This window comes from Taudactylus pleione, unplaced genomic scaffold, assembly GCF_031769625.1.
Source record: "Taudactylus pleione unplaced genomic scaffold, aTauple2 ptg000079l, whole genome shotgun sequence".
NCBI lineage: Eukaryota > Metazoa > Chordata > Amphibia > Anura > Myobatrachidae > Taudactylus > Taudactylus pleione.
In genome coordinates, this window is record NW_028284481.1 from 1,167,085 (window position 1) to 1,190,350 (window position 23,266).

The 23,266-nt window shown below is 50.9% G+C and overlaps 1 protein-coding gene across 1 annotated transcript in view; it reads left to right on the forward strand.

Moving 5' to 3' along the window:
* The window catches only part of LOC148532313 (phospholipase B1, membrane-associated-like), a 239,858-nt gene that overhangs the window by 156,242 nt on the left and 60,350 nt on the right, over window positions 1–23,266 (forward strand). The window contains exons 43-45 of the mRNA XM_088467993.1: window positions 9,524–9,595; window positions 9,799–9,873; window positions 19,129–19,189. Of these exons, the coding sequence (XP_088324119.1) occupies window positions 9,524–9,595; window positions 9,799–9,873; window positions 19,129–19,189 (208 nt within the window). The remainder of the gene's footprint in view (window positions 1–9,523; window positions 9,596–9,798; window positions 9,874–19,128; window positions 19,190–23,266) is intronic.

Sequence of the window (23,266 nt, forward strand, 5' to 3'; positions counted from 1 at the left end):
CCACAGGCCAGTAGGAGCATCTAGTGGTAAGACATTGTGAAACTACTGTGGAGAGATTGTGGTGTTGAAGATACCAGTGTAAAAAACAAAATTTATTCATCCATCCTCATTCCCAGTATATACAGTACAGTGGTAATGTCCCATGCTAAGCATACTATATGGCTCTCAGCATAGTATACAATACAGCTTACTAACCTAGGTGTGTCTATCAGGAGGAAAATGTAAGCAACTAGCTCAGGCATCAAATAAGGGGCAGTAATATGTCGAATAAAATAAAAAACATTTTCGAAGTCTATAATTATGGTTTATACATTGTGTCTAATATTGATTAAAGTGACTACATTTCTCCATCATCGAAAGAGAGAGAGATGTGTACACTTGCACATACTTTCAGAACACTCCAAGCAAGGGATTTGAACATTAATAAACCTCCTATACCATTTTTATTCACTTAATTTGTGGGTCTTCATTAAAAATGATATTGGACCTAAATCGGAGTGTGCCATCGGGCATACTCGCTGCATGATATGCCCGATTTGTCATTCCAATACTGCAAATCCGGCCTATATTGTGTAAGTATGTACCCACCATTACTCTTTCAGAAATTTGAATGCAACAATCTCGATTACTATTAATTAGCTGCTCAACTTATCAAAATTGACACCATATAGCCAGGTATATGTCTGTCTCTCAGATGGTGGCCGAAAAAGGACAATTTATGCAAAGGTTGCCTATTTTACATACTCAGTTGGATTGTGATAATACAGGATGCAAGTCTCACGGGATGGAGGGCACTGACCCTTCATCTATGCTTACAGGACATTTGGTCCAGAGCCTGAACACTGTATCCCTTTGATGTACTGGAGCTCAGGGTGATTCTACACACTCTGACAGAACAAGGCAGAACAGTGTATGTCCAGTCGGACAACACCATGGTGGTGGCATATATAAACCCTCAGGGGTGGATGAAGAACTTCCTGGTGATGAAAATGTCCTTAGTACATATACTTTCTAGGAGAGAATGATTTATTACAGCGATCTCCGCAAAGTACCTTCAGGGTTGTGTCGATTATTGGGAGGTGGCTTAACGACGGAACAACAAGGTGTCCACATTCTGCTTCAGGTCCAGAACCACTGAGGCTCATCCTCCGCGATCTTTAAGGTCTAGCAGATGGCCTGAATCAATCTGATTCACCTAGGCTGTCAAGGGAGCTGTCTTCCCAACTACAATGGTCACCACAGTCCTGGTCTAAAAGCTCACCTTCCTCCCCAGCACTGTGCTTCAGGCTTGTAAACCATCCATTGCAGCCATTTACCACTAGGGACCGATTTCAACTAGGTGCGAAAAGTCGCATTTGACAAAAACAGGAGATATGGTAAGAACTTACCTTTGTTATCTCCGTTTCTACGAAGTCTTTAGGGTCCACAGGGATACCTTGGGGTATAGGTCTTGGCTCCAGCCATGGGCACCACAGAGTTAAAAGATGTCCTCCCAGGATGCATCGGGCCCCCTCCTATACCCCGCCCCCAGGCACCTCAGTTTTAGTATCAAGCCATAGGCCGGGAGAGAGGAAAAAGGAAGAAGAAAGTCTGGAACACACAAGATTCACATTCTCATAGAAAAGGGAGACAGAAACTGGTGACCAGAACAACACCCTACGGAAGCACAGGGCGTCAGGGCGGGCGCCCTGTGGACCCTAAGGACTTCGTAGAAACGGAGATAACAAAGGTAAGTTCTTACCATATCTCCTGTTTTCTACCTCAGGGTCCTTAGGGATCCACAGGGATACCTTGGGGATGTCCCAAAGCAGTAGCCTTCAAGGGAGGGGACCCTCCTGTGCCGAGAGGAGAATCCGCCGCCCGAAGGAAGCATCCTGAGAAGCAAATGTGTCAAAGGCGTAATGCTTGACGAAAGTATGGACAGAGGACCACGTGGCCGCCTTACAAAGCTGAAGAGCTGAGGCGCCACGTCGAGCTGCCCACGAAGGTCCCACAGTTCTTGTAGAATGAGCTTTCACAGAGGGTGGCACTGGAAGTCCTTCATGAGTGTATGCTTCAGAGATTGCCATGCAGATCCAGTGTGCCAAAGTCTGTTTATTGGCAGGCCAACCCCTCTTATGAAATCCATATAGGACAAACAAAGAGTCCAATTTTCTCAAAGAACTGGTACGGTCCACGTAAATCCACAGAGCCCGTACCACATCCAAAGAAGCCTAACCAGCTGAGAGATCAGATGAATTAAAAGCTGGGAACACAATTTCCTCGTTAATGTGGAAACTAGACACCACTTTAGGAAGGAATTCGGGACGGGTACGAAGTACCGCCCTATCCGAATGAAAAATTAGAAAAGGGGGGTGACACGAAAGAGCCCCCAAATCCGACACCCTTCTGGCTGAAGCAATAGCCAAAAGGAACACTGTTTTTGCCGTAAGCCATTTCAGATCCACAGAACCCAGAGGTTCAAATGGAGGATCCTGTAGCGCCTTCAGGACCACAGCCAGATCCCATGGAGCTACCGGATGGACATAGGGAGGCTGGATGCGAAGGACACCCTGCATAAAGGTACGGATATCAGGCCGCGTAGCAATCCTTAGTTGAAACAAAACCGACAGGGCAGAAACATGCACCTTCAGTGAAGCAAGGCGTAGACCTAAATCCAAGCCTGCATGAAGGAAAGCCAACACGGGCGACACCACTCAAAATAGGTATGCCACACCCTGTGGTAAATTCTAGCTGAAGCCGGCATACAAGCATGTAACATGGTATTGACCACCGCTCTAGAGAAACCCTTGGACCTCAAGAGGGAAGCCTCAAGAGCCACGCTGTCAAAGATAGCCGACTCAGGTCCGGGTAGAGACAAGGACCCTGAGACAATAGTTCCGGCCTCAGAGGTAACAGCCAAGGAATGTCGATGGACAGACACTGGAGATCCGAGTACCAACTCCTTCTGGGCCACGCAGGGGCCACCAGCAGGATCTTGCCTCCTTCCTGCCTGAACTTTCGAATTACTCGAGGCAGCAGGGAGAATGGAGGAAACAGGTACGCGAATTGGAAGTTCCATCGTGCCGACAGAGCGTCCACCAGGAGAGCTCCTGCGTCTCTTGTTCGGGATCCATACGCCCACAGCTTGCGGTTGTGTCTGGAGGCCATGAGGTCTATTTCGGGAAGACCCCACTTGTCCACCAGGAGTTGGAACACCTTCTGATGAAGAGACCATCCCCCGGGTGTACATCTTGGCGGCTGAGGAAGACCGCCTCCCAGTTGAGCACACCCGGAATGAAGACGGCCGAAATGGCTGGAAGATTGCCTTCTGCCCAAGTCAGAATGCGGGACACCTCCCTTAGAGCCGCTTGGCTTCGAGTTCCTCCCTGATGATTTAGGTAAGCCACCGTGGTGGCGTTGTTTGACTGAACCTGCACAGGTTTCCCCAGCAGGAACGGTCTTGCATGCTGCAGCGCCCTGGACACTGCTCGAATTTCCAATATATTGATTGGCAGGTCCGATTCCTCTGACGTCCACCGTCCCTGGAAGACGTGTGGGCCTGTCACAATGCCCCAGCCCCGAAGGCAGGCATCCGTTGTTAGAAGGACCCAATCCGAAATCCAAAACGGACGTCCCCTGCTGAGATGAGACTTTTGTAACCACTACGTCAAAGACAGGCGCACTTCCGGAGTGAGCCTGATCATCTGTGTCTTTATTCAACGGGGATTTCTGTCCCATCTGGACAGGATCTCATCGCTGAGAGAAGAGACACTCGGCGACTGCTTAGAACATTGCGTATCTTGGACTGCAACAGGACTATCTTTTCCTCCATCAAGAAGATCCTCTGTTGCTGAGAGTCCAACAATGCCCCGAGATGGACCATTCTCTGAGAAGGAATTAGAGAGGACTTCTTCCAATTCACTATCCAGCCGTGAGCCTGCAATACAGATATTGTCAGTTGTAGATGGCTGCAAAGGACTTGTGGCGACCCTGCCAACAACAGAAGGTCGTCCAAGTAAGGTAACAGGCGAACTCCCTGCAACCGCAGGTGTGCCGCCATAACCGCCATTACTTTTGTGAACACCCGAGGAGCCGTGGAAAGGCCAAACGGTAGGGCCTGAAACTGGTAATGGAGGTCCAACACTGTAAATCTGAGGTAACGCTGATGAACCCTGGCAATGGGGATATGCAGGTAAGCATCCTGAATATCCAGGGACACTATAAAATCCCCAGGCTGCATAGCTAAAACAATAGAACGCAGAGTCTTCATTCGGAACCGAGGGACCCTTAAAAACTTGTTCAGGGACTTGAGGTTGAGTATAGGTCGGTATGATCTATTTGGTTTTAGAACCAGAAAAAGGTTGGAGTAATATCCGGTCCCTCTCAGGGATAACGGAACAGGTTCTATTACTCCCATTTGAAGCATAGAACGCACCGACTCTTGGATCGCTAGAGTCTTCGTTGGATCTGAAGGACCTGCTGTTACAAAGAACTGATGAGGAGGCCTTCTGCGGATGGAGAGGGCAGATCCCTGAGATACCACCTCCCGTACCCAAGTGTCTGTGGTGGTTTTGAACCAACACTGGGCGTATTGCAGAAGTCGGCCTCCCGCCCTGGGATCCCCCAAGGGGAGGCCCAACCCGTCAGGCTGAGGGTTTGTCGTCCGGCTTGGCAGCTGGACGTCTGGTACTCCAAGCTTGCTTCTTGGTCTTAGCGGTCTTTTGGGGACCTGAAGGTCTCGGAAAGGACTGAACCCTAGGTTTTCCCGGAGGGCGATAGGGCCGAAAGGACGGATTTTTAGACCCAGACGGGGTCGGGGCTGAGGATAGACACGCAGATTTGGCAGCCGCCAACGTGTCTACTATTTTGTCCAAGGCTGGTCCAAACAGGACCTGTCCATTGTAGGGTAAGCATTCCAAGCCCTTCTTGGATTCAGCGTCCGCCCTCCACGAACGTAACCACAAGGAGCGTCGAGCGGCCACAGCTGCCGCAGAAATCCTAGAAGTAAGCAGGCTCAAATCCAAAGCTGCTTCGTTAATGTACGTAGCGGAATCCCGAAGGTTACCCACTAACATAACCTGTTCGCTGGTACCCTCAGAAGCAAATGATGCTTCCAAAGCGTCCGCCCACCTTTCCATAGCCTGGGCCACCCAGCAGACAGCCATAGCTGGTTTAGATGCTCCTCCAGCAAGGGAATAGATAGACTTAAGGCACACCTCCACCTTACGGTCTGTAGTATCCGTCAGAGAAGACATAGACGGCATAGGCAAAGTTGCGCTCTTTACTAAGCGCGTAACGTTAGAATCCACCTGAGGAGGAGACTCCCATTTAGTGAAGTAATCTTCCGCAAAGGGATAAGTACATGCCAGACGCTTGTGAGGTTGAAATCTTTTTCCTGGAGATTTCCAGGCCTCCTCCATGTGATCAACTAGCTGACCAGATAGAGGGAAAACTGCTGCAGCTCCTTTAACCTCTTTAAAATAAGCATGAGTAGGCGCTGCAGGTAATTTGTCATCAGTAATTACCATGGCCGCACGGACTGCCCGTATGAGGCCTGGAATGTAAATACTTCTCTGCCCCTACTTGAGGAGTGTCAGTGTCCGAAAAATCTACAATTTCGCCCTCATCAGACGAGCCGTCATCCTCATCCTGAGCGGATGGATATGACAATAACTGTCTTTTAGCAGGTCTAATATGATCCTGCTGAGAGCCCCACACCCCAGAATCAGACAAACCTGGGTCAGCCTGATTAAGGACCTGTTGCGGGGGGCACTGCATTACTATCGGTCCCGGAACTCCCAGAACAGGAGGCGGGACTACCGCCTGCTGTGCAAACCCCAATTGTGAAAACGTAGGAGGGGCTGCAAGCCTATTTACAAGAACAGTCAGAGCTTGTGCAAAACAAGCCCAAGGTGGTTCCTGAGAGGTGCTGGGTACAGCAGAGGTACCAGGGATGCCCAAACATGCAGCACATAACCCATCCTGGAGTACCGCCCCCTCCCCCACACCTGCTTTACATCAGGAGCAGGAAAATAGGAGAGGTGCTCCTCTAACAGAGTTCTCACTGGACATAGTGGTATGTGACACTCCTCTCACAGAAATATCTAAAACTGTGAGGTAAATTCCTACCCTGGCAGTACTGGCACTGAGAGGGCTGGTCAGGAGGAAGAGATAGGGATAGTAAAATGGCTGACAGGAGAAAGATCAGGCACACAGCGCTAGCGTAAAGTCACATACCATGCAGAAAACCCTGCACTATCACATACACAGACTTACAGCCTGGCAGTGATAGCGCTACATATGCTGACCTTTACTGGAGGAAAGGTATGTAAGGGGCACCCCAGGCTCCGCACCCTGTCACCACAGCGTCTGTCACATAAAATGGCCGCCGGAGGATGAAGGGAGGCGGGCTTGGGGAGGATCACTGCCTCAGCCCGCCAAAGCCTTAATGTAAGGCGCCGACAGCAGTGATGGGGAGGAGCCTCCTGTGCGCTAGGATGGGGCCCGGTGCATCCTGGGAGGACATCTTTTAACTCTGTGGTGCCCATGGCTGGAGCCAAGACCTATACCCCAAGGTATCCCTGTGGATCCCTAAGGACCCTGAGGTAGAAAGCATTTACCAATGCGTTCTTTTCACGCATACCTGCGAATTGCACTGTTCAAATCCCGGAGTTTTCGCACGTGCCAAAACTCCATAGGCAGAAATGGGCGAAAAGTTTTAACCACCTCAGAGACAGGTGAGAAAATTTAAAAAATCACTATTTTTTGGCAAAAAATTTAGGGACTTGGGGCCTGATTCAGCAAGGAACGCACGCTAGCAGGCGCACGCACCCAGCCGCTGTGAGAATATGCTAATCAATGCATATACACGGAGACGGCAGCACAAGATGCAGACGCCCAGCCCCATATTAATCTGCCCGTCTCCCTCTACTCACAGCCTGATGAGTACGCAAGATAACATAAACATTGGTAACATCGAGAACCATCGCCCACATATGCATAATAGTGGTTGACCAGACCTCGCGCAGGATCTTGGCAACTGCCTGAGTGCACGGAGTCTCATCACTGCATGGATGATGAGACTCTGTGCTGTATGGATGGGACAGGTGTTTTTAGGATTGTAAGTGGCTGCAGCAGGTGTATTTTTAAAATTTTTTAGAACTGCACTTTATAGCCACAAAAATAAACTAACACACTTTAATGTACCCCCAATTTAACTACAAATATTATCTTTTCCAAAAGAAATTGCTTTATATCATTTTCCAACACTTATGCAAATATGCATATAACAGCCATTTGACTCAATTTAAGAACCCAGAATACTTTTATTAGGGCTATTAATACACTTCTATATTGATTTCTAGTGTCATTGAGGATTTTTATGGGGTACAGACTGATTTCCCCAAAATATGCTGTCCTTTTCACACATATGCATTTTCGCGTGATTTGCAATTGAATAGGGTGAAAATCGGGAGAGCGCATTGAGAAAGTGCGCGAAAAGATCGCACCAAAACTGGCGAAGGAGGCGAAAACTTCGCATTGGCAAACGCTTTTCGCACCTAATTAAATTCGGTCTTAGGTGTGGAAATCTTACATTGGGTGATATGAGTGCAGCGGTGTCTCGGCCTCCCAGCTGCACATGCCACGTCTCCTTTCATTTTTACAGGCCGGGTTGTCTCAGGGCCTCATCCCCTCCTAGTTACGTGGTCAGGTTTCTGCCTTGATGCTTTTTCAGAGATGCCTGGCCTCTCTTTCAGACATACAGATGTTTATGCAAAGGGTGCTGCATGTACAGCTGCCATATATTCCGCTTGTTCTGCCCTTGGACCTCAATTTGGTGTTGGCGGCTCTCCAACAGGCCCCTTTGGAACCTCTAGAGTCTGAAGCAACAAAGAAAACGTTTTCCCATAAGGGGCACTCATGAACTAATCATTGGTCCAATGTAACAAGCTCTAGAGTCAGTGGATTTGCGTTGGCTTACTTGGAGAGTAGCCTTTCTTCTGGCAATTGCCTCTGCTCGGCAGGTCTCTGAATTGGCAGCATTATTGGCCAGTTCCCCTCTCCTGATTTTACATTAGGACCACGCAGAACTTTCTTTCTATCTAAAGTGGTTTCTCGCTTCCATCGGAAACAGAAGATTGTTTTACCGTTTTTCTTACTTCTGATCCTGATAGTGCCCTCCATTACTTTGGATGTTATTTGGGCGTTGTAGATTTAGAATGACAGGACTGCTGCAGTACGGAAGTTAAACTGCTTCTTCATAATCTAAAACGCTAACCGGGGCGGCTGGTCTGCATTCAAGCAAAGTGGCTTGTTGGTTTACTTCTACTATCATACAATCTTACGTTGGTTAGGGTGAGAGGGTATCTGACCCTATTCTGGGGCATTCTACTCAGCCATGAGTGCTTCTTGGGCGGTGCGACAGGGTACTTCGGTTGAGCAGCTGTGCAGAGCAGCTGCTAGGTCCTCTGTGCAAACCTTTTTTTCTACATTTTATCGTTTTCCCACGTTTGTGGCCAAGTATACAAGGTTTGCTCGCTCTTAAAGTTTTACGCTCGGCTCAGCTTGTGCGTGACCCCCCTCACTTGAGGCTTGCTTTAGGAAGTCCCAGTGTTGCAGTGTCCCCCAGATGAGATGAAAGAGAGAAATTTATTTTATGGTGAGTACAAAAATAACCTGAGTCCATCTGGGACACTGCGTTCCCCTCCCCGGTTGTGCGTTATTTATATTACGCCTCTGGCATGTTGTGTTAGTTGTTTGGTTGTACCTATAGTACATTGGTTTCTCCTTCGGCTTTGTCAGATCAAAACCTTAATAGCTGGAGGAGGTGGCAGCACTTAGAGGAAGGGAGAGTTTACAGCTTATCTATTTATTGCCTTCTCCTCAGCCTCCCCTTTAACCCAATGTCACAGTGTCCCCCAGATAGACTCTTTATGGTGAGTACAAAATAATGCTCTTTTTCTTTTTAAGGTATCAGATTCTTCTACTAAGTAGGGACAGCTAGAATTTATTTCTATGGTTAGAGCTCTGGATAGAAATACATAGGCTGAACTTCCAGTATTTGGAAAGCTGACAATATTCTGGTTCTATATGATGCACAACCAAACGATCTGGTCCACCATGTAGCAGGCTTATTCTGGTGCCGGGTGGCTGCTTCTGCTCACTCAGCCACCCAGGGCTGTTAGGGCTTACTGGTTCTGCTCATTCAGCCACGCTCTAAGGGCTTGCTGGATATAACGTATGTGCCTAACATTACACTCACAACCCCCTTATATTACCGTTTGTAAAGATCACGTCCTTTGACGAGTTCATTGATTGGGTGCATCGATCACAAGACATCTGCTCTCATTGGTTGCAGTGTAAGCTCCAAGAGCCAATCAGAGTTCACTGAGTGTAACTAAACTCTGATTAGTTTCTGGAATCTATTAGGTGAGAAGTGAACTTAGATCAACCGATGGCAGAATAGCATAAGTAATGCAAAGGAAGTTATCAGCCAAAAACATAAGTTCATACAGCACATTCGTCCTTATTTGTTTTTCAGCTTGAACCCCTGGGTAGCAAAATAGACACCATGGATTTTGCAGCCAGTGTTCCCCTTCAATGTCCAACACAGGTAAATACAGTCTTTAGTGCAATGATTCCTGTAAGTATATTGATAACTGTGTTATATTATAACATGCAGCTGCGGGATGCGGAATGAAATGTTTGGGAGAGTAGTGAAATGAAAAGGACTGAAGCCAGGAACTTTCCCAACTGTATGTTACATACCCCACGGGCTGTTTGTCTTTATTATATACGTTTCCTTTTGTATTTTAGGCTCAGCCCTACCTGATGACATACATCAACAGCGACTATGATTATCCCGTACCACCAACGCCGAAACCTATTGATGTAATGATATGTAATGCACTGTGGTTGTTGTCGTTATTAGAGCTTTGTGTTAGAACAGGGCGGATTGCAAAGCTGCGATGTTCCAGTGATGTTCCATAACTTTCACTTTCTGATTTAGCTAGATAGGTAAGGGGGGGGGGGGGTGGTACAGGATGCCGGTGCTCGGGATCCAGCAGTCAGTATCCAGAAGCCGGCATCCCGACACCTCCAGGTACGTCAGCCTAACCTGACCCCGAACCCTACTCCTAACCCGCAGCCTAAACCTACCCTCCCCCCATTGCCTAAACCTAACCCTCCCTCCCCAGTAGATCCACAGATATACAATAGATCCATTAATATGAGATAGATATGAAACAGTTCCATAGATAGGAGACAGATATGAGATAAATCCATAGATATGAGAGCGATTCACAGATATGACATAGATACGAGATAGATCTATAGATATGTGATATACAGTACTATGCAAAAGTATGAGGCAGGTGTGGAAAAAAATGCTGCAAAGTAAGAATGCTTTCAAAAATAAAAGTGTTAGTTTATTTTTATCAATTAACAAAATGCGAAGTGAGGGAACACAAGAGAAATCCAAATCAAATCAATATTTGGTGTGACCACCCTTTGCCTTCAAAACAGCATACATTCTTCTAGGTACACTTGCACAAAGTCAGGGATTTTGTAGGATTATAGTCAGCTGTATGATTAACCAATCATACTGTACCAAACAGGTGATAATGATCATCATTTCCATATGCAGGTTGAAACACAGTCAGTAACTAAAACAGCTGTGTAGGAGGCTTAAAACTGGGTGAGGAACAGCCAACCTCTGCTACTAAGGTGAGGCTGTGGAAGACAGTTTCAGGTCACAGGTCATACACCATGGTAAGACTGAGCACAGCAACCAGACACAAGGTAGTTATACAGCATCAGCAATGTCTCTCCCAAGCAAAGATTTCAAAGCAGACTGGGGTATCAAGATGTGCTGTTCAAGCGCTTTTGAAGAAGCACAAAGAAACGGGCAACGTTGAGGACCGTAAACGCAGTGGTCGGCCGAGGAAACTTAGGGCCTGATTCAGACCCACTCGCGAGCGGCTGTCCGCTCGCAAGTGGGTCGATGGTCTGCACTGAGCATGCGCACGATGGAGGGAGCTCCGTCGTGCGCATGCGCCAGACGCGACGAGCGAAGGACTTTCCTTCGCTCGTTGTGTCTGATCAAAGGGGGCGTGCTGTCGATGTTGATTGACAGCACGCCCCCTTTGGTGGGCGTGCCTCCCTGACGGGGGCTTTCCCAAGGGAACGCCTACCGTCAGAAGCCGGCCCACTGACATCACTAGTGATGTCAGTGGGAGTGATTTTGGCTCTGATAGAGCCAAAATCACTCCGGGCCCTGCGGTTGAAAACCTCAACCGCAGGCTCCGGCTCGCAGTTTCGATGGTCGCGATGGTCACGACAATCGCGGCCATCAAACTGCACGCTCGTATAGGCTGTGGGTGGTGACCCACAGCTATACTAGCGTCCAGGAGGACGCTCCATAATTATGGAGGGCGGCCCTCATTCAGAGCGTGCGCTCTGCTCAGAGCGTACGGCTCTGAATGAGGGCCTTAGTGCATCAGATGGAAGACACATCATGCTTACTTACCTTCCAAATCTGAAGATATTCAGCAGTGCCATCAGCTCAGAACTGGCAGAAACCAGTGGGACCCAGGTACACCCATCTACTTATCGGATAAATCGGGCCAGAAGTGATCTTCATGGAAGAATTGCGGCAAAAAAGCCATACCTTCAACGTGGTAACAAGATCAAGTGACTCAGCTATGTATTAAAACATAAGAACTAGGTGTAGAAAAATGGCAACAGGTGCTCTGGACTGATGAGTCAATATGGTAAATAGTTGGCTGTAACAGAAGGCAGTTGAAGGGCTGGAGAGCGGTACAATAATGAGTGTCTGCAGGCAACAGTGAAGCATGGTGGAGGTTCTTTGCAAGTGTGGGGCTGAATTTCAGCAAATGGAGTTGGGGATTTGGTCAGGATTAATGGTGTCCTCAATGCTGAGAAATACAGGCAGGTACTTATCCATCATGCAATACCATCAGGGAGGCGCCTGATTGGCTCCAAATTTATTCTGCAGCAGGAGAACAACAACCCCAAACATACAGCCAATGTCATTAAGAACTATCTTCAGCGTAAAGAAGAACAAGGGCCCTCATTCAGAGCCGTACGCTCTGAGCAGAGCGCACGCTCTGAATGAGGGCCGGGCTCCATTTTCATGGAGCGTCCTCCTGGACGCTCGTATAGCTGTGGGTCACCACCCACAGGCTATACGAGCGTGCATTGTGATGGTCGCGATGGTCGAGACCATCGCGACCATCGAATTTGCGAGCCGGAGCCTGCGGTTGAGGTTTTCAACCGCAAGCTCCGGAGTGATTTTGGCTCTATCAGAGCCAAAATCACTCCCACTGACATCACTAGTGATGTCAGTGGGCCGGCTTCTGACGGGAGGCGTTCCCGTGGGAACGCCCCCGTCAGGGAGGCACGCCCCCGGCACGCCCACCAAAGGGGGCGTGCTGTCAATCAACATTGACAGCACGCCCCCTTTGATCGGACACAACGAGCGAAGGACTTTCCTTCGCTCGTCGCGTCTGGCGCATGCGCACGACGGAGCTCCCTCCGTCGTGCGCATGCTCAGTCCATAACATCGACCCACTTGCGAGCGGACAGCCGCTCGCGAGTGGGTCTGAATCAGGCCCAAGGAGTCCTGGAAGTGATGATAAAGCCCCCACAGAGCCCTGATCTCAACATCATCGAGTCTGTCTGGGTTTACATTTAGAGACATAAGGATATGAGCAAGCCTACATCCACAGAAGATCTGTGGTCAGTTCTCCAAGATGTTTGGAACAACCTCCCTGCAGAGTTCCTTCAAAAACTGTCTGCAAGTGTACCTAGAAGAATTGATGCTGTTTTGAAGGCAAAGGGTGGTAACACCAAATATTGATTTGATTTAGATTTCTCTTCTGTTCATTCACTTTGCATTTTGTTAATTGATAAAAATAAACTATTAACACTTCTATATTTGAAAGCATTCTTACTTTGCAGCATTTTTTCCACACCTGCCAAACATTTGCACAGTACTGTGTATGAGATAGATCCATAGATATGAGATAGATAGATCATGTATAAGTAATGGGGCTCCACGTATAATCTAATCTATCCCTGGTAACATGTCAGAGTGCTGCAGAATAGATTTGTATTGCTTCTGTATTTAGTGTAATGTGATAATATAATTTCTACTTCAGGGTCCATAGGGTATCCACAGGATACCTTGGGGTATAGGTGTGACGTCAGTCGCAGGGCACCAAAGAGTTAAGCTTTCAGCCTCCCAGGATGCACTAGGTTCCCCTCCTATACCCCGCCCCCGGGCCAAGGCACCCCAGTTTAGTTTGGTGCCCGGCCGGAGTCGGGTGCACCTGTTGGAGTGGGGGCTAGAAGAGCCCCTGAAGCTTTTTCTTCATGCAGCTGTGGCTGCACATCTGGATGAACAGCATGGACAGTCAGTCCTGACGTCCATGCTGTCTTCCCTACACCCCGCCGGTACCAGAACGCCGGTACTGATCCGGGGATGCTGGTGGGCGTCTGGGGTCACAGCTAGCGGTGACCCCAGATGCTCCGGACCATGGCCGGATTCAAGGGGGACAGAGGTAAGCAGCGGGGTCCCGCGGTGGGTCCCCGCTGATCACATGGTCCTAAGTCCCCAGGCAGGGGGCTCCCTGGGGACTGGCTGCAGCGTGGAGCCAGGCGACCAACCTGCGCTTCCACTACCCCCTGGGACAGCGGACCGCAGCAGAGCGGTAGCGCTGCGGCGTCCCAGGGGTTAAATGCATGCCAGGGGAGCGCGCCTTCCCTGTCTCACAGCCGGCGCCTCCCCCGCTGCACACAACCCTCTCTGCATGCTGCCGACTGGTCCTGTGGCAGCGCTCCTCCCCCAGGCCAGCCTCCTCTCTGCTCCTCGGCGGCCATCTTCTCCAGAACGCATGGTGAACGCTGCTGCAAGCGCTGGACGGAAGCATCGTGGTCTGGGTCCCCCCGCATACCTCTCCTCCGCTGTGGCTCAGGTCTGTGTATGCAGCGCTGTGCCCTACCAGGCCCTGTGTCTGTGTAGTTGAGTAATCAGCGCTGTTAGTGCAGGAATTGTTATTTCTCTGCATTGTATGTGACTGTGCTAGCGCTGCCTGTAACTTTTCTTCTCTAAACTGTCAGCTTTATTACTGTCCCTGTTCTTCTGCTAAAGCCCTTGCGGTGCGGTGCTGCAGGGTGGTCTCTCGCCTATTTAATACTTAATTGGTGAGAGAGGTCACATACGTGGTGCCATCATGTCTGAAAGTGATTTTCCCCTCCGGCTACAGTGTACCACGTGCAAAGTACCGTTAGCGGAGGGGGAGGGTAGCGCGGAGGACCTTTGCCGGCAGTGTTTGTCCATGGCGCGGCCTATTGCGGTTACAGCACCGGTACAGGAGCCGCCCTGGGCTTGTTTCGCTCAGGCGTTAACAGCTTTAGTGGGCCTGTTAGCTCCGCAGCCCGCGTTTACTCCGATGGGTTTGTCCCAGCAGTCTGTGGTGTCGTCACCCGTGCAGGGGTTCCCACGACAATTGGTGGTACCCCACAGTCTCCCTATTTCCCCGCTCCCGGGTTCTCAGGAGCCAGCGTGGGTTAACTCCCTGACGAGTTCTGTACAGCACTTGTCGGATGTGTTGCAAGGGGAGTCTGTGATGCGGCCTCATAAAAGGCCGGTGGCGTCTCTGTCCGCTCCTTATGAGGATGACGAAGGGACGTCTGATGATGGGGAGATTCTAGATCCTTACGATCAGGAACCTCTCCATACTAAGGACGCTGATGCTAAGTCCAAAGTATATATTCCTGGACTTATTCGGGCGGTCCGCACAGCCTTGGTGATTGAGGACGAAGTTCCCCCAGCGGCTAAATCTAAGTATGCCTTTTTCAAAGATGTGAAGGGCGATGTCACAGTCTTTCCTCTTTCGGGTCAGTTGGTGGACCATTTAGAGGAGGCGTGGAAACAACCTGGCAAAAGATACCAGCCGCAGAGACGCCTGGCGGTGGCTTATCCGTTCGCGGATAATTATTTTGCTAAGTGGGAATCCCCTCCACAGGTGGATTCTCACGTGACCCGTCTTGTCCGTAGTGCCACATTGCCGATGCCATCCATGTCCTCCCTTAAGGATGCTACGGACCGCAAGGTAGAAATCTGCCTGAAGTCCGCTTATTCCCTTGCAGGGGGGGCAGCACGGCCGGCTATGGCCATTTGCTGGGTTGCCAGAGCGATGGAGCGCTGGGCGGATTCATTAGAGGCTTCTTTTGAATCCGACTGTCCGGCCGAACAGGCGGAGTTGATTGGCAATCTCCGTGATTCGGCCACCTGCATCAACGAGGCGGCTCTAGACATTAGTACTCTGGTGTCTAGAATTTCTTCAGCAGCGGTAGCTGCTCGTCGCACCTTGTGGCTGCGATCCTGGAAGGCGGACGCAGATTCCAAGAAAGGTCTGGAAGCGTTGCCGTTTACCGGAGAAGTTCTCTTCGGTCCGGATCTGGATAAGATTGTGGCCACGCTGGCGGCAGCCAAATCTGCTTGTCTCCCGTCGGCCGCTGCTCCTTCTGGTTCGGGACCATCGTCCTTTCGGTCATCTAGGGCCCAGGGCAGGCCCAAACCACAGTCGTTTCCTCGACAGGCTGGCCCTAAGAAATCGGTCAAGCCCCGGAAGCAGGCATGGAGTACCAGACGTCCGGCCCCCAAGCCAGATGACAAGCCTGCGGCCTGACGGTCCGGGCCTCCCTTTGGGGGATCCCAGGGTGGGAGGCCGCCTGCTACAGTTCGCCCAGTGTTGGTCGACCACTACGACAGACACTTGGGTTCTGGAGGTGGTTTCCCACGGATACGCCCTCTCCTTCCGGCACAGACCCCCGGCTCGCTTCTTCACCACGGGTCTCCCATCAGACCGGAACAAGGCTACGGAGCTGCGGAAGGTATTGCACACTATGCTCCAGGCTGGAGTTATAGTGCCTGTTCCATTCTCCCAGAGGGGCCAGGGTTTCTATTGAAATCTATTTTTGGTACAGAAACCCAATGGGTCATATCGTCCGATTCTCAACCTCAAAGCACTCAACAAGTCTTTGCGGGTCCCGAAGTTTCGGATGGAGACCCTACGGTCCATCATTCTGGCGCTGGAACCTGGGGACTACTTGGTGTCATTGGACATACAGGACGCTTACCTGCATGTCCCTATTCTTTTGCGCCATCAACAGTTCCTCAGGTTTGCAATCCGCAGCGACCACTTCCAGTTTCGGGCGTTACCTTTTGGCCTGGCAACAGCACCACGTGTTTTCACCAAGGTGATGGCGGTCATGGCGGCTTCTCTGCGGCTGCAGGGAGTCCGCATGTTACCGTATTTGGACGACCTGTTATTGGTGGCAGGATCTCCAGAGCTCCTGTTACGCCACTTGGACCTGACCATTGCACTGCTGCAACGGCACGGCTGGCTAATCAACTGGCAGAAGTCCACTCTAATCCCGTCTCGGAGGATTCTGCATCTTGGAGCCTTATTGGACTCGGGACAGCAAAGGATCTTCGTGACGGAGGACAAGATCTCTGCTTTACAGTCAAGGGTGCGCAGTTGCCTGCACAGCCGCCGGGTGTCCTTACACTCGGCGATGAGGTTACTGGGCTCCATGGTGTCGGTGTTCGACATGGTGGAATACGCCCAGTTTCACTCCAGACCTCTGCAGCACCTGATCCTGTCCAAGTGGAACGGGCTGACTCAGTCTCTGAAGTCCCAGACGATTGTGCTCACCCAGGAGGTTCGCCTGTCCCTTGCGTGGTGGTTACAGACGACCCACCTCAACAAGGGACGTCCGTTCTGGGTTCCAAATTGGGTCCTGTTGACAACGGACGCCAGTCTTCGGGGCTGGGGAGCAGTTTCGGGTCCACACTTGTTCCAGGGCAGGTGGACGCCGACAGAAGCGGAGCTTCCAATAAATATCTTGGAACTCCGTGCGGTCTTCAATGCTCTCCAGCAGGCACAGCGGTTTCTCCAGGGTCGCCCGGTGCAGGTCCAGTCGGACAACGCTACCACCGTGGCCTACATAAACAGGCAAGGAGGAACTCGCAGTCGGGCGGCTCTCGTAGAGGTCTCTCGGATCCTGGTTTGGGCGGAGCGCAATCTTCCGGCCATATCAGCGGTCTTCATCCCGGGAGTGCTAAATTGGGAGGCGGACTTTCTAAGTCGCCAGGACGTTCATCCGGGGGAATGGTCCCTGCACCCGGACGTTTTTCAACTACTGGTGGACAGGTGGGGTCTTCCAGAAATCGACCTCATGGCGTCCCGGCACAACAACAAGTTGCCGGTGTACGGGTCTCGCACAAGAGACGAAGGGGCGTCTCTGGTGGATGCTCTGTCCGTCCGGTGGACGTTCCGGTTCGCATACCTGTTCCCTCCGGTCTCCCTTCTTCCACGGGTAATCCGGAAATTCAAACAGGAAGGAGGGACGCTCCTGTTGATAGCTCCCGCGTGGCCCAGACGGCACTGGTTCTCAGACCTTCAGGGTCTGTCCGTGGACAGTCCTCTGCGGTTGCCGCTATGACCGGACCTTCTGTCTCAGGGTACTTGCCTTCACCCGGACCTGACTCGGCTGTCTTTGACGGCGTGGCTGTTGAGATGGCCATGCTGAGGTCCCGGGGGTTTTCCAGCTCTGTGGTGCGTACCATGTTACGAGCTCGGAAACCGTCTTCCGCGAGAATATACCATCACGTGTGGCATACGTTCTTCCAGTGGTGTCGACCGAGAGGTTATGCACCGCGGGAGTTTCGTCTGTCTCGGATTCTCGCCTTCCTGCAAGCGGGACTAGATCATGGGCTTCGCCTTGCTTCTTTGAAGGTACAGGTTTCGGCCCTATCTGTCTGGTTTCACCGTAGGATTGCTACAATCCCGGATGTGCGCACCTTTATGCAGGGTGTTCTCCGCATTCAGCCGCCCTTTGTTCCACCTGTGGCGCCTTGGGATTTGGCTGTGGTCCTGAGGGCTCTCCAAGGACCGCCGTTTGAACCACTGGGCTCAGTGGATCTTAAATGGCTAACAGCTAAGACTGTTTTCCTTCTGGCCATTGCTTCGGCCAGACGTGTTTCTGAGTTAGGGGCTCTTTCTTGTAGACCCCCTTTCTTGGTTTTTTATGGGAACAGGGCAGTACTCCGCACTCGGCCCGAGTTTCTTCCCAAAGTTGTTTCCCAGTTTCATGTTAACGAGGAAATAGTTGTTCCGGCCTTTAACTCACCGGGTCTTTCCATGGGTGAGGCCTCTTTGGATGTTGTGCGGGCCTTAAGGACTTATGTTGACCGCACTTCTTCGTTTAGGAAGTCGGACGCTTTGTTTGTCCTCTATGGCTTCCGTAAAAAGGGTTGGCCTGCTTCAAAGCAAACTTTGGCAGCCTGGATCCGTATGGCTATTTCTGAAGCTTATCTTCATGAAGGCCTACCGGTCCCTCCTTCTCTGAAGGCTCATTCCACTAGGTCTGTGGGTCCTTCGTGGGCAGCTCGACGTGGTGCCTCGGCAGTTCAGATCTGCAAGGCTGCTACGTGGTCTTCTGTCCATACCTTCGTGAGGTACTACAGGTTTGACACCTTCGCCTCTCAGGATGCTTCCTTCGGGCGGCGGATTCTCCTTTCTGCACAGGAGCGTCCCCACCCTTAAAGGATACTGCTTTGGGACATCCCCAAGGTATCCTGTGGATACCCTATGGACCCTGAAGTAGAAAATATGAGATATGGTAAGAACTTACCCTTGTTATCTCTATTTCTACGAAGTCCATAGGGTTCCACAGGACTCCCGCCCTGTCGCACCTGTGCTGCAGATGGGCTTTGCTCTGGTCACCGGTTTTCCGTCTCCCTCTGGTGAGAATGTGATTCTTGTATGTGTCCAGATCTTTTTTCTCTCTCTTCCTTCTCCTCCTCCGGCCTATGGCTTGGTAACTAACTGAGGTGCCTTGGCCCGGGGGCGGGGTATAGGAGGGGGACCTAGTGCATCCTGGGAGGCTGAAAGCTTAACTCTTTGGTGCCCTGCGACTGACGTCACACCTATACCCCAAGGTATCCTGTGGAACCCTATGGACTTCGTAGAAATAGAGATAACAAGGGTAAGTTCTTACCATATCTCATATTATTGTATAATATAATAACCTGTTTTACCTCCGGTGATGTAGAACTGGGGCAGTGACATGGTGTGCTATGGCAATCCAACTTCTGACAGCATTCCTACATCAGGTGAGACTTTCCCTGAGTCCTGTGTCCATAGATCTGTAATGCAGATACATAGGACTTGATTCAGACCCGATCGCTGAAGCGCGATCGCTCGCTGCCGGACGATGCGCATGCGTATAATTCGCAGTGCCTGTCTCAGCGATGGGGAATCGTGTGCTCGTAGCACACAGACTGCCCACTAGTTTGAGTGACAGATAGTGCCGTTTGTGGGTGGTAACGGGAAGGTGCTTGTAAACGGGGGAGTGGTGTTGCAGATGCAGGCGTGTCAGGCCGACAAAACGCCGTTTAAAGGGCGTGCATAATCAGCAAAGAAGCGTCATTGTACATGTCACCTGCATGTATTTCAGCCAGCACTGATCGCAGTGCTTGCGGCGGGGTAAGGCTACCTCAAGGGCTGCAAGCAGCTCCGATGGCTCTCGATGTTACCAATTAATCAAACAATTCCAGGAGATGACATGTGTTGTGAGGGGATAGGGGGCGTCTTTATACACTAGTGAGCACACTGTGCCGTAGCTCGCTAAGACATGGAGGGCGTCCTTACGCCACGCAGTGCGAGCGTTTAATTTAAATATCCGGCCCCTTTTTGCCAGCGAGCGGCTGCATTTCGCAAGCAGGTCTGAATGAGCTCCATAGTGTACTATCTGCCTTATCATCACTGTCACCATCAATACAGAGAGGGGTCACTTTAACTATGATGAGGTCACAGGGGAACCTTGTACAATGATTGCAGCTCTCATATCACAATGCAGATGGTTCAATACAGAGTTTCTCCACTCTGGTCCACAAGTAACCTCCCCCAAATCTTTTAGGGTTTCCCAACTTAGGTGAGTAAATCTATTTGGCTGTGTCAGTAATTATCCCACATGTTCTCATAGATAGATATCCTGAAAACATGAGGTGTTGGGTGTACAAAGGATGAGAAATACTGATCTAGCATATTTATATATCCCCAGTATACAGTACCTCCAGTATACAGTATCCCCAATGTATACTGGCCAGAGCTGTTATATCATAAAGTGAATGCTCTAGTACCCAATACATACTGACTATCGCTGTTATACATAGTGAATGGTCTAGTACCCAATACTTAGTGACCAGCGCTGTTATATCGCATACTGAAAGGTCTAGTACCCAATACATACTGACTATCGCTGTTACCGTATATCACATAGTGAATGGTCTAGTACCCAATACTTAGTGACCAGAGCTGTTCTATCGCATAGTGAATGGTCTAGTACCCAATACATACTGACTATCGCTGTTATATCACATAGTGAATGTCTAGTACCCAATACATACTGACTATCGCTGTTATATCACATAGTGAATGGTCTAGTACCCAATACTTAGTGACTATCGCTGTTATATCACATAGTGAATGGTCTAGTACCCAAAATACACTGACTATCGCTGTTATATCACATAGGGAATGGTCTAGTACCCAATATTTAGTGACCAGAGCTGTTCTATGGCATAGTGAATGGTCTAGTACCCAATACTTAGTGACCAGCGCTGTTATATCGCATAGTGAATGGTCTAGTACCCAATACTTACTGACCAGAGCTGTTATATCACATAGTGAATGGTCTAGTACTCAATACATATTGGGCCTGATTCAGACCCGCTCGCTAAGGCACGCTCGCTCGGTGCGATTTTTGCCCATCTGCGCATGCGTATAATTCGCAGTGCACGTGCACAAGTCTTTTGTTGCAATCTGATTTTGTAGCTCGAACGCCACTATCAGGCCGCTGCTTTGAGTGACAGATTGTGCCGTTTGTGGGTGGTAACAGGGGAAGCGGCTTGTGAACGGGGGAGTAGATGTGCGAACGCAGGCGTGTCAGGCAGCCCAAACGCCGTTTAAAGGGCGTGCATAATTAACAAAGTAGCGTAATGGGACATGTCACCTGAATGTATTTCAGCCCGCACTGATCGCTGTGCTTGCGGAAGGTTAAGGCAACCGCAAGGGCTACGAGCAGCTCCGATGGCTTTCGATGGTCCCGATGAATCAATAATTACCCGGAGATGACATGTGTTGAGAGTGTCAAGGGGGCGTCTTTAGACACTTGCGAGTGCACTTTGCCGTAGCTCGCTAACACACAGTGGGCGTCCTTCCGCGACACAGTGCGAGCGCATAACTTACATATCCAGCCCCTTTCTGCAAGGGAGCGATCGCATCTAGCGAGCGGGTCAGAATCAGGCCTACTGACCAGAGCTGTTATATCACATAGTGAATGTTCTAGTACCCAATATTTCTACCTCAGGGTCCTTAGGGCATACATGCCGACTATCTGGCTGCCCCTTCCGGGAGGGAGCAACCAGATCGGCATTACTGGGGGGGCGTGGCCAGCAAACGGGGCGTGGCCGGCCAGGTGACAAGTTTTTGCGGACGGGGTGGGGGCGGAGCCACGTGAGCGCCTCATTTTGGCCCCGCCCCCGCTACACACTGCCGATATTACAGGCAGTGTGAAGCAGGGGGCAGTGCCAAAATGACGCGGATCGCGTCACCGCCCCCCTTCGCTGCCGGGGTTTTAGAAGTTATTGCGGTGGGACAGGAGGGATCCGCGGCAGCCGGGAGACTTGCCTGCCATCCCGGGAGGTCGGGAGCGGCACCCGATTTTCAGGAGGCTCCCGACCAAATCGGGAGGGTAGGCAAGTATGCCTTAGGGATCCACAGGGATACCTTGGGGTATAGGGCTTGGCTCCAGCCATGGGCACCACAGAGTTAAAGATGTCCCTCCCAGGATGCACCGGGCCCCCTCCTATACCCCGCCCCCAGGCCAAGGCACCTCAGTTTCAGTAGGTGCCCGGCCGGGAGCTGGGTCATCGCAGAGGGGGGCTGTGTTTAACAGCCCCTGAAGATCTTCAAGAGCGGTAGCATAGGACTGTCCAGCGGACATCCATGCTACCGCTCCGACACACCCGCCGGCGCCGACCACCGCTAGCGATCCGGGGAGCTCGGCGGGCTCGAGGGTTCCAGCTAGCGGAACCCCCGCGGGCCTTGGACTGTGGCCGGATCTACAGGGGGCTGCATAAGGTAAGCAGCGGGCGTCTGCGGTAGGCGCCCGCTGACTCACAGTCCGGTGTCCTTAGGGCGGGGGGCTCCCTGGGGACGGCAGTATAGTGGAGCCAGGCGGATGCCTGCTCTCTCCACTAGACCACCAGGGATACGGGGCTGGAGCGTTGCGAAACACGCTCCAGCATCCCGGGGGGTTAATGGCCTGCCAGGGGAGGATGCCTACCATGTAGTGCACAGAGGCTCCTCCCCATCATTGCTCTCTGCCGCCTTCCATTGAGGTTTTGGCGGGCTGAGGCAGCGATCCCCAGGCCCGCCTCCCTTCATCCTCCGGCGGCCATTTTATGTGCAGTACGCTGGGGTGCAGGGTGCGGAGCCTGGGCGCTATCACTGCCAGACTGTAAGTCTGTGTATGTGATAGTGCACTTAGTGCAGGGTTTTCTGCATTTTATGTGACTTTATGCTAGCGCTGTGTGCCTGATCTTTCTCCTGTCAGCCATTTTAGCTATCCCTATTTCTTCCTCCTGACCAGCCCTCTCATTGCCAGTACTGTCAGGGTAGGAATTTACCTCACAGTTTAAGATTTATTTCTGTGAGAGGAGTTTCACATACCACTATGTCCAGTGAGGACTCTGCTAGAGGAGCACCTCTCCTATTTTCCTGCTCCAGATGTAAAGCAGGTGTGGGGGAGGGGGCGGTACTTCAGGATGGGTTATGTGCTGCACGTTTGGCCATCCCTGGTACCTCTGCTGTACCCAGCACCTCTCAGGAACCACCTTGGGCTTGTTTTGCACAAGCCCTGACTGTTCTTATAAATAGGCTTGCAGCCCCTCCTGCGTTTCCACAATTTGGGTTTGCACAGCAGGCGGTAGTCCCGCCTCCTGTTCTAGGAGTTCCGGGGCCGATAGTAATGCAGTGCCCACCGCAACATGTCCTTAGTCAGGCTGACCCAGGTTTGTCTGATTCTGGGGTGCGGGGCTCTCAGCAGGATCAATCTAGACCTGCTAAAAGACCGTTATTGTCATATCCATCCGCTCAGGATGATGAGGATGACGGCTCGTCTGATG